General features: G+C 39.4%; 1 protein-coding gene across 2 annotated transcripts; it reads right to left on the reverse strand.

Moving 5' to 3' along the window:
• Positions 1 to 270: 270 nt before the first annotated feature.
• LOC21394693 lies at positions 271 to 14504 on the reverse strand. 2 transcript variants are annotated; one of them, XM_024161676.1, is made up of 8 exons: positions 14326 to 14504; positions 11973 to 12222; positions 11169 to 11292; positions 9924 to 10255; positions 7989 to 9774; positions 7214 to 7467; positions 706 to 812; positions 271 to 551 (listed from the first exon to the last, which is right to left on the reverse strand). In XM_024161676.1, the coding sequence occupies exons 1-7, from the start codon at positions 14379 to 14381 to the stop codon at positions 741 to 743; spliced, it is 2874 nt and encodes a 957-aa protein (XP_024017444.1). In that variant the 5' UTR covers positions 14382 to 14504; the 3' UTR covers positions 271 to 551; positions 706 to 740. The 2 variants fall into 2 exon arrangements, with proteins under 2 accessions (XP_024017444.1, XP_024017445.1); XM_024161677.1 differs by having other exon boundaries at positions 549 to 597.

The raw sequence follows: 14504 nt of genomic DNA on the forward strand, positions 1-14504 counted from the left end.
AATCAGAAAAGTATTAGCCAATCTGAGGGGTGACATGATTTACCAATAGCCAATATGGTACCAAGTACCAACACAAAGGCTTAGCAACCACTTAGGAAATAAGAAAATAGAAGGAAAAAAAATGCTGCTAGGCAAACCATAAACCATCTCGTATCTTGAAGAAACAGAAAAACGACACTTAAAAGATCCCGTTCTCATCATTATTAGCAATGCCAAATGCACGAAAAAATTTTGTATCCCAAAAAAAAAAAAAAAAAAAAAAAACATGATTCTTCAACTATTCTTTATCAAATGTTCCAAGTCTCTGACACATCGCCAATTGACTAGATAGTATTAAGTATAAAAATTCATGAAAAAGGGAAAAGAAAATAAACAGCAGATCTGAAGGTTTATCTGCATGAAGCATTTAAGATCGTTACAACATAAATAATATCCTACCATGCAAAGAAAATGACTTGACAAGATTGCTAGAACTTTCCCAGCAGCTGTCCCATTGCAGCTAGCCAAACTTGAATTTGAATTTCATCTCTAGATTGGATTCTGAACTGATCCTGCAAAGAATAGCGCATCATTGGAGCGGATAACATAATCAATATGCTGCAAGACCAAGAACAACAAAATAGCAAATGAAAAGGAAGATTGATTCACCCAAAGACAACTGTTTGGTAGTGCTTTTAGAAAGCAGGTATTTTGAGATGCACTTACAGGTAACTGGAATAGCTCCATAATAAGATGAACAATCAATGTTGCCCATGGCTTCTGTTCATAGAATGGTGGCGAAGGAGCTTTTGACCTGGATTTTGGTGATCATCCTGTAAGAAAAAATAAAACTCAATGCAAATGATACAAACGAGAAAACTGTTAAAACCTTTGGTTTCAGAGATGGGGAAGTGAGTCACACAGAGTGCGAATCGTCAGCAAAATATTATGGCATGAATAAAAATATATATGTGCGAAACAAACATATGAAATAAAAGACTGTAAGCAAGACAATGAAGACAACTCCCGCAATACAAAGAAAGATTAATTCCTGCATTGCATGCAAAGACACGAATGCAAAGACACGAACTCATGTCGCCGAAGCGGACAAAAGGAAAATAAAAAATATATAACTACTTCCTTACTGCTTTTTCCTAAAATAAGTAGACCCAGAACAACTAGTCAGCACCGCCGACATTTCCACTTTCCACGAAGAATAGTGTTCAAATTTAAGATGTCTTCACATTAAATTAGAACACGTTTGGGGAAAAACCTTGGCACAAACCAAGAATATTATCGTCAGTTACTAATAAAGTTCTTAAAAGGACCTAGGCATCCAATGATGCCTGGGATCTCATTCTCCTGCAAGATGTCTAGATCAATGTAACAAAAAAGCATCCAAAGAAAGACATGATAGGGAATTGGGAATTGCAGTCAACAATGGCAAAATTTGGAATTGCCACTCGAAAGGACAAGATATACTTTGCACATTCATCCATTAAGCAACAGTAATCACAACGTTCACTTGCTTTCAATTTTTTTCAAATCATAGCAAAGCACATTCATGGACGTGTGCAAGGGGCAGAGCTAGCCCATTATAGGAAAATTTGTTTAGGTACTTGGAATGTGGGTTCTTTAACTGGTAGATCTATGGAGTTAGTAGATGTTATGGTAAGAAGAAGAATTAACATTTTATGCTTACAGGAAACAAAGTGGACAGGAGAGAAAGTAAAGGATTGGAAATTTATGACAAAAGTTATGGTATATCGCAATGGAGTTGGTATTCTAGTGGACAAAACTGTGAAAGATGACGTAGTTGAGATTAAGCGAATAGAGGATAGAATTATTATGCTCAAATTGGTACTAGGAAATAAATTCATCTATGTAATTAGTGCTTACGCTCCACAAATAAGATTGGATGCAGAAACTAAAGTCAAGTCCTGGGAAGACATGGATGACTTAGTGTGTCGTATAGGCAATGTGATAGGTCCCCACCTCTTAAGTTTGTATACGCTAGAAGGGGGAAGAGAGACGGGCAGGGACAGGCTGGTAATTTGGGGTAGCAATGAGCATCGGGAGGTGGAATTCTATTAGTGAGGGTGAGGAGTAAGTTACTAACAAAGAGAATAAATAGCCTAGCTAGGGGGGAGGGACGCGATGGTGAATTCTGTGCTGAAGGAGCTGCCTAGGAGTCTGGGGATTACTCGAAAATCCACCACTATCTTACTTTCTGTATTTCAGTATTTTCTTCTTCTTCTTTGTTGAGTCTAGGGCCTTCAATGAGCCTTGAGTTGTAATCCTCCATTTCAAGTAATAAAAACTACGTGAGTTGGATCCAGGAACACCATTTGTTAATCGATTCTTAGCTAAACTCATAGGATCCTAACAATGGTATCAGAGCACCGATCCATAGCACCTAAACCAGCGGATCCGGAGAGGGTGACTATGGTGGAAAAGGGACTGGCGGTGGTCCAAGAGGCAACCTCCCGCAGATCCGTGAAGAAGTGGCTTGGGCTGCGTGGTGAACTGGGGAAGGTTCGGACTCAGTTGGAAGACGTGCAAGCGGCGCTGCGGAGGATAGAGGCACTTCTGGCGGCGCGGCCGATGGCCGGGGAGGCCGAGTGGGGTCGCGACGGCAAACGACGGGACGGGGAGAGGCGAGATCGCGTGTCTCGGGGCGAGGAGAGCCTAGATCGCGACCACCCAGGCGGAGTGGAGGTGCCAAATCGGGCGGATCTTTGCCAGGAAGCGCCGATTCGCGAAGATCGAGGCCGCGAGAGGGTGTTCCGACGCCGGAGAGACGTGGGTCTCATGGAGGAGTGCGAGATCCGTTGCAATCTGGGGCTGGGTGGTCCGGATCTACATCGCGAGGGTTGGTTCGACAACGGGAGGAGGGCGGAAGGAGGTCGCGACCGTCGGGAGAGGGAGGCGGAGCTTGGTCGGTGACGGGAATCGGAGTGGGAGCCAGAGTTAGAGGAAGAGGGGCTTGCTCCGGGGCTGGGATGGCAGGGGTACCCTCAGAACAGGGAACCCAGCCGTGATTCCGTCATGGTTGGGGCAGATTCCGGCCGGGTTAGGACTGGGTCACCTGATTCCAGCGAGATTCATGTGGATTCCGGCGAAGGCAAGACCAGATCTTCCAGTTCCGACTCCATTAAGGCTGATCCCGGTGAGATTGGTGTTGTTTTCAAAAATTCCGGCCAAATTTGGAGCGGGTCTCATGATTCTGACGCTGTTGAGGTTGTTTCCGGCAAGGTTGGGGTTGATTCCAGCCCGGTTTGGACTGGGCCTCGCAATTCCGGCGTGAAAGGGGCTGGGTCCGGTGCTATGGAGGCAGATTCTGACGGAATTGGAAGGGGACCCATAAATTCCGATGCCCTTAAGGCTGAGTTTTGTGATTTTGACGCAATTAGGGCATATTTTGGCGAGCCAAGGGCTGGGTTTCTCAAATCCGGCGTGATTTGGGTTGGTTCCAATGCCGTTAAAGCTGGGATGCACACCAATTCCAATGACATTTGGACTGGGTCTTCTTATTTCAGTCCAATTGGGGTCGGATCTACAAAGATAGGGGTGGTAGAAGGGGGGTTGAAAGGAATTGGCGTGATAGGAATTGGAATTGGAAATTTCACAAAGGGCAGACTTGGAATTGCTGTTACCTTTGACGTTCCAAGATCCAACCTCATCATCAAGATTGGAAGGAGGTGGAGTCACACGGTTGTGATTACTTAACACCTCGAGGACAAGGTGTTTCTTTGAGGCGGGGGTATTGATAGGTCCCCACCTCTTAAGTTTGTATATGCTAGAAGGGGGAAGAGAGACGGGCAGGGACAGGCTGGTAATTTAGGGTAGCAATGAGCATCGGGAGGTGGAATTCTGTTAGTGAGGGTGAGGAGTTAGTTACTAGCAAAGAGAATAAATAGCCAAACTAGGGGGGAGGGAAGCGATGGTGAATTCTATGCTGAAGGAGCTGCCTGGGAGTCTGGGGATTACTTGAAAATCCACCACTATCTTACTTTCTTTATTTCAGTATTTTCTTCTTCTTCTTCGTTGAGTCTAGGGACTTCAATGAGCCTTGAGTTGTAATCCTCCATTTCAAGTAATAAAAACTACGTGAGTTGGATCCAGGAACACCATTTGTTAATCAATTCTTAGCTAAACTCGTAGGATCCTAACACAATGAGGATAGCATTTTCATTGGAGGAGATTTCAATGGGCATGTTGGTAAGGATAGGGAAAACTTCGAAAGGATCCACGGTGGTTTCGGTTTTGGAGCTCGAAACGAATAAGGAAAATCTACTTTGGAATTTGCGTTGCGACATGATTTTATCATAACAAACACATTTTTCAAGAAAAGAGATTCTCACTTGATCACTTTTAAGAATGGGAGGAACTTGAGCCAGATAGATTATTTTCTCACAAAGTATAGAGAAAGTTCTCTATGTAAAGATTGTAAAGTAACTCCTTAAGAAGTACTAGCCACCCAACATAGGTTAATGATCTTAGATGTGAGCATTAAGCTTTGTTATAGAAGGACTAAGATAAACCACCTCCCACGAACTCGTTGGTGGCATTTGAAGGGAATAAAACAATTGGCCTTTAAAGAGAAGTTGTTAGAGAAGGCTACTTGGTCATATATAAGTGAAGCAAATACTGCATTAGAAAAGTGACAAATGAGGTACAAGGAAAATCTAGAGGTAAAGGCCCCCAAAGAAGCCTGGTAGTAGAGTGAGGAAGTTCAAAAGGCTATTAGGACCAAGAGGGATTTATATAGAGATTTACCAAAACATAAAGATGTTAAAACTTTTAATAAGTATAAAGAAGCGAAGAAAGAAACTAAGCGAGCAGTTGGTAAGGCTCGTTCCACTTACTTAGATTAGAGCCGGCAATATGGGTCACGACTCGAAAACGACACGAATTTTACGGGTTAGGGGACCTAAAATTGACACGAAAAACACGGGTCAATTTCGGGTCGGACCCGCCTTACCCGAACACGACACGAAACTCGTAAAAAATTAAAAAATACATATATTTTTCATTTCATATTTTAAATTTTATTATGAACTTGTGATATCATAATAGTTATACTCAAAATCTTATAATATTATTTATTTAATTTCAATGGATGTTATTGTAATTTAGTGTGTTATGAATTTTAAGTTATTTTTAATATGTAAAAAACTAAATAAAAGTATACAATTTTCGTGTCAATTTCGGGTTCACGGGTCAATTTCGTGTCACGGGTCGTGTCGTGTCAACTCGTGAAGTGATCGTGTCGTGTTCGTGTTGCGGTTTTTAAAAAATTTCGTGTCACGGGCCGTGTTCCAGTTGACTGCAAATTTAGAAAGAAATGATCAAAACACAACACGAACACGACACGTGACACGAATTGCCACCCCTAACTTAGATGAGGTATATAGGAAACTTGAGACTAGAGAAGGAGAGAATGATATATATAAACTAGCTAGGATAAGAGAAAGGAAGTGTCGGGACCTAAATCAAGTGAGGTGTGTTAAGGATAATAAGAATTAAGTTCTGACAAAATACAAAGACATTAGAGAAAGGTGGAAGACTTACTTTGAGTAACTTTATAATGATGATCATACGATAGAGTTGACGATCTTAGGACACAAGGAGAACCTAATGTGATGTATACAAGAGAAATCAAAATCTCGGAAGTAAAAACTGCACTACGAAAAATTAAAAAGGGGAAGGAATGTGGGCCAGATGATATTCTAATAGAAATTTGGATGGCGTTAGGAGATGTTAGAATTATGTGGCTCACTAAGCTTTTTAATGAGATACTAAAGAAGAAGCATATACCTGATCCATGTAGGAAATCTTCAAGAATAAAGGAGATGTGCTGAATTGTAACAATTATAGGGGCATAAATTTAATAAGCCACACTATGAAACTTTAGCAGAGAGTTATTGAAAGGAGATTAAAGGCCACAACTACCATCTCAGGTGACCAATTTGGCTTCATGCCAGGCAAATCAACCACGGAAGCCATTTTTCTTCTTAAGATGCTGATGGAAAGGTATAGAGAAGTCAAGACGGACCTACATATGGTCTTTATAAATTTAGAAAAGGCATATGATAGGGTACCGAGAGAAATTTTATTGTGGGTACTAGAAAAGAGAAGAGTGCATGTGAGGTATATCAAGGTAATTAAAGACATGTACGATGGGGTGGTCATGAGTGTGAGAACCGTTGGAGGCTACATAGCAGAGTTTCCCATTCGGATCGGCCTTCATCAAAGATCTGCTCTTAGTCTTTATCTTTTTACCATCGTAGTGGATGAGTTGACAAGAGAAATCCAAGATAGAATTTCTTGGTGTATGCTTTTTGCGGACGATATAGTTTTAGTTGATGAACATAGGAAAAGAGTCAACCGTAAGTTAGAACTGTGCAGACAAACTCTCGAGAGGAAGGGATTTAAGTTAAGTATGATGAAAACTGAATACATGCATTATAGGTTTAAAAACTCAAGTAATCAGAGTGATGAAATTTCTTTAAATGGTTTGGAGATTGGGGCTTCTAGGAAGTTTAGGTACCTTAAGTCTGTAATGCAGTACGAAGGAGATATAGAAGATGATATTCAACATCGGATTAAGGCATGGTGGGTTAAGTGAAAGAATGCTACGGGAGTTTTATGTGATGGCAAGATGCCTATTAAGTTAAAAGAAAAGTTCTACAGGACTGTAATCCGCTCAGCTATGTTATATGGTATTGAATGTTGGGCCATTAAAAGACAACACATAACTAAGATGAGTGTGGCAGAAATGCATATGTTAAGGAATGAAGTTACTCGTAATAAAATAGGTGTAGCACCAATAGAAGATAAGTTGCGCAAAGGCCGCTTGAGGTGGTATGAGCATGTCCAACGTAGACCACTCGAAGCACCATTTCGTGCTTGGGAGGACATTCTTATACCTAATACAAAGAGATGGAGGGGTAGACCAAGCATTGCGTGGACCGAAATAGTTAGAAAAGACATTCTAGATCTAGGCATTCATGAAAGTCTAATTTCGAACAGAGCTGCGTGAAAAAGTGAAATCCATATAGCCGATCCCAATTAAGTTGGGATTACGGCTTCTTGTTGTTGTTGTTGTTGTATGGCAAGAAATAAACAAGAAAACTGCATGAGACGCCTACATTCCCAAAAAATCCATTCACTTCAATATGATAGGTAACAGTAAAAGTACCAAAAAGTACAAATAAAAAAGAAGAAAAACCTTGTACAGCGATGCTGCTGATTCAGACTGCACTGTCTGAATTGCAACAGTCCCCAAGGATCGCAGGACATCCAGGGCATCTAAAGTAAGCTGCCACCCACAAAGTGCAATTGCATCAGCACTAGTTCCAGAACCACCGCTGCTGCTGCCAGCAGCAGCAACATTTCCGTTCACCCAAGGGCAGAATTGGTTGTGATGGGCAATTGGATCAAATTCTGCAACTTCTTCATAATTGCTCTCCCCTTTAGGAGGTTCTGAATCAAATGGAAAGGGAAAAAAGAAAAAAAGTAAACGTATCACTGTTAGCAAAAAGAAAGAAAAGTACAACAAGAGGGTGAAAAAAAAATAATTACACGCAAACTTTAACCTTAGGAATATGACATGGATAAGTACTGCAGAAAGAAGAATAGATCAGAATGATTTAATGAGACATAAAATAGGCATAACAATGCACGAGTTCCAAAATGCTGAACAATATGTTCAGTAATCGAGCTAAGACATCACTAATTCCAATTCAGTGCACATTAATTGTTTACAAATAACTGTAGTCAGTCTGAATATAGACAGAGATAGTTTGAACCCAATATAAAACTGCGGAGACCCATAAGTTATGCAGATCAGAAAATTTAGCAAATTAGAAATGGAATCAACATGGTGACACGGCAAATAAAATGCCAATAAACTACACATAGTTCTTAGAAAAGAGAGAAACAGGGGGGCCTTAGTAGCCTAGTAACAACTAGCGAAGCGGGAAAAAAAAATGAAGAAAAATTACCTATTCCATTTGCTACCATGTAATCTGCCTCTTGGTACACACAATTATTTGTAGATGAAGATTTTCCAGCCTTTGAGACCTCTTGCTTTGTTGTTTTATAACCAGAATCTACATTAGCATTGCATGAAAGAGAAGGGTGCAAAGAAGTCTCTAGGACGAACTTGCTGCCCCTACTTATCTTTTCACCACTTTCCACAGATTCAGCCTTAGCAGAACCATCAACCTTTGAGCCACTATCAGCCCTCCCTAGGGATTGAGACATCTCCTGGCTATCACCACGAGGATCTTCTCTATTGACTTCTTCAGGGACAATCTCATCCATTAGCCCAGGATTTGGAGTAGATTCACCTGTCTGGCCCTGAATGTCGGCATCTTCAACTCTGGGTTCCACATCACCCACTACACTCTCCGCTCTATGGACAGATACATCAGCTCCATGAATTTCAGCTTCATGACTGGCACACATGCCAACACTTCCCCCACTTATTCCGAAACTAATGCCATCACGGGCTTGAGCAGTGACAGTTTCTGCATTGAAAATTTCTTCACCATCATTTGTACTACTAACACCAATTTCCTCACGAATAACTTCAGCAACCGTGCGGACACCAAAGCTTGGCTGAGCTAGATTGCTGTAGTTCAATTCTGATGTTTCATTCATGTCCAGATTACCGTATGTACTTGAAGAGGGGAACTGAATATCGTCAATATCTCCAGGGTAATTTTCGACGCTTTCCATAGAGTCCTCATTTGCACTATGATTGACGGTATCCATTGCAATGACTGATGATGCACGTGTTGAATCCCTAGTTGTTTGGATTCCTACAAAGTGGTCATTTCTTTGCTGAAATGAAGCAGCTCTACTGCCATCTGCATAGATGTCAATACCCACTGAATGGCTAGGGCCGGCACCATAATCTCTCTGATACGGTGAACAATATGTATCAAAGATATCCAAGTCCCGAGCACGTTTTGAAGGCCCAGCCGAATATTGTCTACCATCTGTGACTTCATCGCCATCACGATCAATGACTGTCCCTTCAACGCTATCTGCCTGCTGCACCCTTAAGTGTTGTTGTCTATCATCCGAACTGCCACCAATTTCCAAACTCCGTTTACGAGAACTAGGACCCCGTGACTCATATGAAGCTGCACGATCACCAACCTCACTTCCTGCAGGTTGCCCAATCATCAGATCCCTTCCCATGTCTCCCTCATTGATATTTTCACACAATGCTCTTCTTCCAAACTGATTAAAAGGTAAACCCCCTGCCATAGTAAGATTCAAATCAACATCTGCATTGGGCAATGACTTTCCATCATTTGTTGTTGCTACTTCATCACGATCTTCAGTTTGTTCTTTATCCAAATCATCAGCTGCAATCCAACCACTAATTCCACTGGCTGCACTTACTCCACGAGTCAATGCCATTTTTTTACTCGTGTCAGGAATGTCGATGTTGTTGGAAGGAAAACGAGCAGGTCGAGGGACGGTTAAGAAATCCATAATTCTTACTGTAGCTCCACACAAGCTGCAATCTAGTAAGGGTGATCTAAACTCACATCTAGACTCCTTTGCCAACACTTTACTCTTTTCAGTGTCTTTTCTAGCTGAAGCAGAAAGAGCTTTCTTGCCTGGTCCATGGTCTTGCGAAGCTTGGACCTGGGCATGTCTACGTCCAAGAGAATTTCCATTCCTAGCTGATTGAGCAGAGTGCTCTTCACAATCTTGAACATTCAATTGCCATCTTGGTTCCCACCCGCAGATGCTTATAAGCTTCTGTGCCTGCCAGAAAACAAAGAAAAAAGTTAAAAGAACATATGCATATGGTTAATTGACAAATTAACAAATTGGTTAGACATTTTGCCTTTAATTAGCTTTTGGGGGAATCACAGGACAATTACTAGCATTCAAAGTACCACTAGATAACTCACACAAAAATACAACGAGGTGGCTCCATCTCGAGAGCTTTCCAGTTCTGGAATAATTTCAGGTTTAAAGTCTACTTCTCCTGCTATAGACAGGAAGCGATCAATCTGTGGTCCTCGAGAAACTCGTATCTGTTCAATTGCAGAGGCAGATACCCTTGGAAGAGACTGAAATTGCAAAAGTCCGTCACATCTATCCTTATAACCTCCAATTAAGGCAGTCTGAGGAGTAGGAGGGAATTGCACCAGGCTATCAGGACAGATGTTTCCTCTCCAAGGGCATGTGGCCTTGTGCCCTGAATCCAGCTCCTTTGCAAAGGCTTCACCAGCGTTTTGAACTTCACCCATCAACATAATAAAAGAAAAGAAGAAATTTTGTTACCAATAATGGAAAAGCCAAAGTAAATGTACTGATTCAACGTGAAAGCTTTTTTGGAACTAGATAAGGAACTAACATTAACTTATCATAATTAATATTGCTATAATGGAGACTAAAGTGCAAGTACTATGAACTTCAATTCAATGCTATTTTCCAACTTTGTGTGTGTAAGCACATATTCCATTAGTGACCCAGGTAACAGCCAAAAAATAATGACTGTCTTGACAAATAAGTACATATCTTCGTCTTCATGTTCAATATTCTAGCATAATAAACATACTCACAAGCAACGTGCATTTATGGGTTGTTTGGTTGCTAGATTCATGTCATGATTCGAATTATGGTTCGTGATTCGCTACAGTATTTTCTCTCATAAAAAACACATGTAAATCGAGAATTGTTTTGAATCATGATTCTGAATCCATGAACCAAACGTCCACTAAATGATGCAATATTCAAGATTTTGGGTTCAGGGAACAGCTGAATTGTCACTTGGGGACATCTATTAAAATAGTAGCTGAGTGCATTAATAGAGGTTTAAGCTCAAACTTAAGCAATCTATAATACAATAGAAATAACAATTGAACTATGACGCAGTTCTCTCTCTATTTCTCCTTCCTCCTGCCCCATTCTCCCATCTTGAATACTCTACTTTAGATCATTGTCGATTTAGTTAGCTGTAGCTATCCATCAAGGCGAAGTCTTAACAAAGGCAATTCAATAATTCCTTTACCACATGATTGCTCATCAGTCCAAAGATATGAATTCTTTCCATTCAAAGCATCTATGGGTAGTCTCTCAAACTTTCATTAAAAAAGAAAAAGAAAACAAAAAGAAAGGAAATAACTAAGAACACTCTGCCAATAGCTAACCTTTAGAAGGGGTCCAAGATGGAAACAAAACAAAACTGAGGTCCGCACTGCATGATTCACATGCAATCTTATCAAGCTTAACATTTATCCAACCTTTCTGAGCACAAGCCAAAGGACTGATAACCTGCAACAAGTTAGAAATGAAAAACTGAGATGCTATGAAATTGAAAACTGAGATGCTATGAAATTGTTTCAAATTGCTTATGGAAAGGAAATGTCATGTTCAAACTATTATTGATATATATAGATCCAACAGCCTCATTTTCACCATCTCATCCTTTCCTTCTTTTAGGACCATGCTTCCATCTAAACAAGTTTACAACAAAGAGAATCAACTGTGTGGAAATTTCACCAAGTTTACAGTCCTAATAATTATCCATGAGATTCAAACAATGGGCATGCTTTCCTTCCTCAATGGGTTTGACAAAGCCAAAAGTTGTAAGAATTCCTTGCAATGAACTGGGAATAGTTCTCATTGTAGTTGATTTCTTGTTTGAATATGGTTTAGTTGTTGTGGAACCACATAGTTTTAAAAATCCCATATCTTCCCATTCCAATTCCTCTAAAAAAACTACAGACCTAAAAGTACACATATGCTACAGTCTAAAAGAAACATTTCCTGTACTATTGTTACTAATTGTAAGGGGTACTTCACATTTCAAGAAAATAGGGGCAAAAGAATCATATTTTCATGTCTATGCAACATGTAGTCCCAAAATAATGCACAGTTTGGATACCTTACAATGCATTGCAGCTGATAACAAAAATGCATGCATTTTGTACATAACAAGCTCAGGTTCAAACCTTAGGCTTTCCCAACCAATTTGAAGGCTCAAAGGTACCCAAGCGTCTCAATAGATCCCCTCTTTCCCAAGGTCTACATGAAGATCTTGAAGATCCAAAGGCAAGACCACCATCACTTGTGCTCAAGGAAGCCCGTGGTGGTTGTGAACCAACACATGAAAGAGAAGCTGCCTTGGAGCCTTGCCCATGAACGGACCCATCTATACTGCCAACATTTGTTGGAACGGTAGGAGAGGATGCCCCAGCAGAACTAATAAGAAGCAAAAAGAAAAAAGATTTTTCAAAATAAACCACAGAAAAAGAGAGAACTTTCTTTTTCCCTGTTGCTACCATCATACAGCGAATAGCCTACCCATTCAATCTTAAAATAATAATAATAATAATAATAAATTTCCTATCCACAAATGTGCCATCTTATAGATTGACTTCCATAACTAAATACCCAATTACATATACCTAAGAGCCTTTGTGGGGAAGGTAAGGTTGTCAGACAAGGACATGAACATATCCCGGAGAGTCATATGGCAAAACAAGTAAAAACAGATAGGGTGTGTTTGGTATTGTTTTCTCTTGTTTTTGGAAATGTTTTGCACGTATTTTGAGGCACGAGAATGAAAATGTTTGGTAAACATCCTTTGGTTAGCAAATACTTTGTAAAAAGAGGACACAAACAAAAAATGGTGAGAAAATTTTTGTTAAGAAAGTGGAAAATGGTTGAAAGTTGTTTTCACATTTCTGTTTTCATTTTCTAAAGTTATAACTTAATACAGGTTTTCAGAAACATACCCAAACATTTTCAATTCTTTCTTGTACCTAAAACAATCTCTCAAAAAAAAAAAAAAATCAAACACAATTTCAAAAACAGTACCAACACCATTCTCAAAAATTATCATTTCCATTTTCATACTAAAAAAAAAACCGTTTTAAAGACACTACCAAACAGGCCCATAATATCTGGCCCAAGAAAAAAAGAGCTTTGTCAAATGAATTCCCAAAATTTCCAAGAATATCAAATAGCTTGTCTATGGAAAAAAAAAATACATTAAAAAACCTTATCTTCACGTGCTTTCACTTGAATGGGCTAAAATTGTAGTTTATTTCATCCATCTAAATTAAAATAGAACAAACCCTGGATAAACCCAACTTCAGGATGAACAAATTATTCATGAGAAACAAGGACTCGTTGCCTTCACTTTTTTTTTAATCCCACAAAGGGTCCCTAAGGTTTACCCTCAATCTCATTTTGGTCCTTGACTTTTAAAATGTCTAATAAAAATTTAGATAAACTAATAATAAAAATAACTAATGAATAAAATTACACAGTTAATCCCTGGGTTTTATTTTGTTTCAGTTTTAGTCCTTCCATTAACTAGGTGTTATATTTGATGGAATCTGTGTAAATTAAGACCAAAATAGGAAACAATTAAAAATTAGAGACTATTTGTGGAAACTAACTTTTGCTTTTAATTTTATTTCGTTTTAGCCCCTAAACTTTAAATGTTTCTAATTTTAGTCCCTAATTTACACAGATTCCGTCAAATATTTAACACTTAACTAATGGAATGATTGAAACTGAAACAAAATAAACTTCAGGGACCAACTATGAGACATTTTAAAAGTCAGGGACCAATGTGGGAATGAGAGTAAACTTCAGGGATCATTTATGAGATTAACCTTTTTTTTTGGGCCAAGTAGAATTTGACAACTAGTTGAGTAATTTTTTCATACTAATAAATTACACGTTCAAAGATGCCAATTTCATCAACAACAGTATTATTACTCGTAGAAGAGGGAAAAAAAAAAAACTGACGAACCATCAAAACATACAGAATTCTTATAGCAGCAAGCATCCCATCTTATAAACCATGACGAAGAAATAGCAAGTTAAATATAGTAGACTAAACATCAATTCTCAGAAGCAGTTAAAAATCAAAATCATAATCCGAACTACAAACCATGTTCAAGCGCAGTACACAACACTCGGTCAATTCCCGCCTCATCAGACCTAAAATGCAATAATAACTACGAATTCACTCACAAGAATTTAGCTAAGCCCACCTAAATCCCCAAAATCAAGCTAAATTTCTCATTTCTAAAACAGCCAAACAGCAAAAAGTCAAACACTTCCACAATCTTTCTCCACTTTCTCGACACCCAAACAAAGCCCACATTTTCTAATTCCATCTCAAAAACAGCTAAAACCCTAACGCTAACTCCACAAATTTACAAGAAAATTCCTCAAGTCGAACCAACACCGAACAAATTTAAACCCCTAGCTAAATTCTCCCCCAAATTGAAAATCGAACAGCGAAGAAAAGGAGAGAGAGGGGATTAGGGTTAGGGTTTAAGGTACCTGGCAGCAGGAGTAGGATCAATGATCCCTCCGGAGCTGATCACTTCCTCTCTCATTTTCCTTCTTTTCTTTCTTTCTTTTTTTTTTTTCCTTTTCTAAGTCTCTAATTTTCCGTGCAAGAAACTTTTTCTCGGGAAAACTTTCGATGGCATGTAAAACGAGTGTAACAGAAATTGGCT

Source organism: Morus notabilis, unplaced genomic scaffold (assembly GCF_000414095.1).
Source record: "Morus notabilis unplaced genomic scaffold, ASM41409v2 Scaffold658, whole genome shotgun sequence".
NCBI lineage: Eukaryota > Viridiplantae > Streptophyta > Magnoliopsida > Rosales > Moraceae > Morus > Morus notabilis.

Bases quoted from the DNA above. Each gene is read 5' to 3' on its own strand.
- LOC21394693 (XM_024161676.1), bottom strand. From the start codon at position 14,381: ATGAGAGAGGAAGTGATCAGCTCCGGAGGGATCATTGATCCTACTCCT. The intron at 12,223-14,325 runs GTACCTTAAACC...GCTTCTTATTAG, and splicing joins GATCCTACTCCTGCTGCCAG to TTCTGCTGGGGCATCCTCTC. The intron at 11,293-11,972 runs GTTTGAACCTGA...AACTTGTTGCAG, and splicing joins ATTGGTTGGGAAAGCCTAAG to GTTATCAGTCCTTTGGCTTG.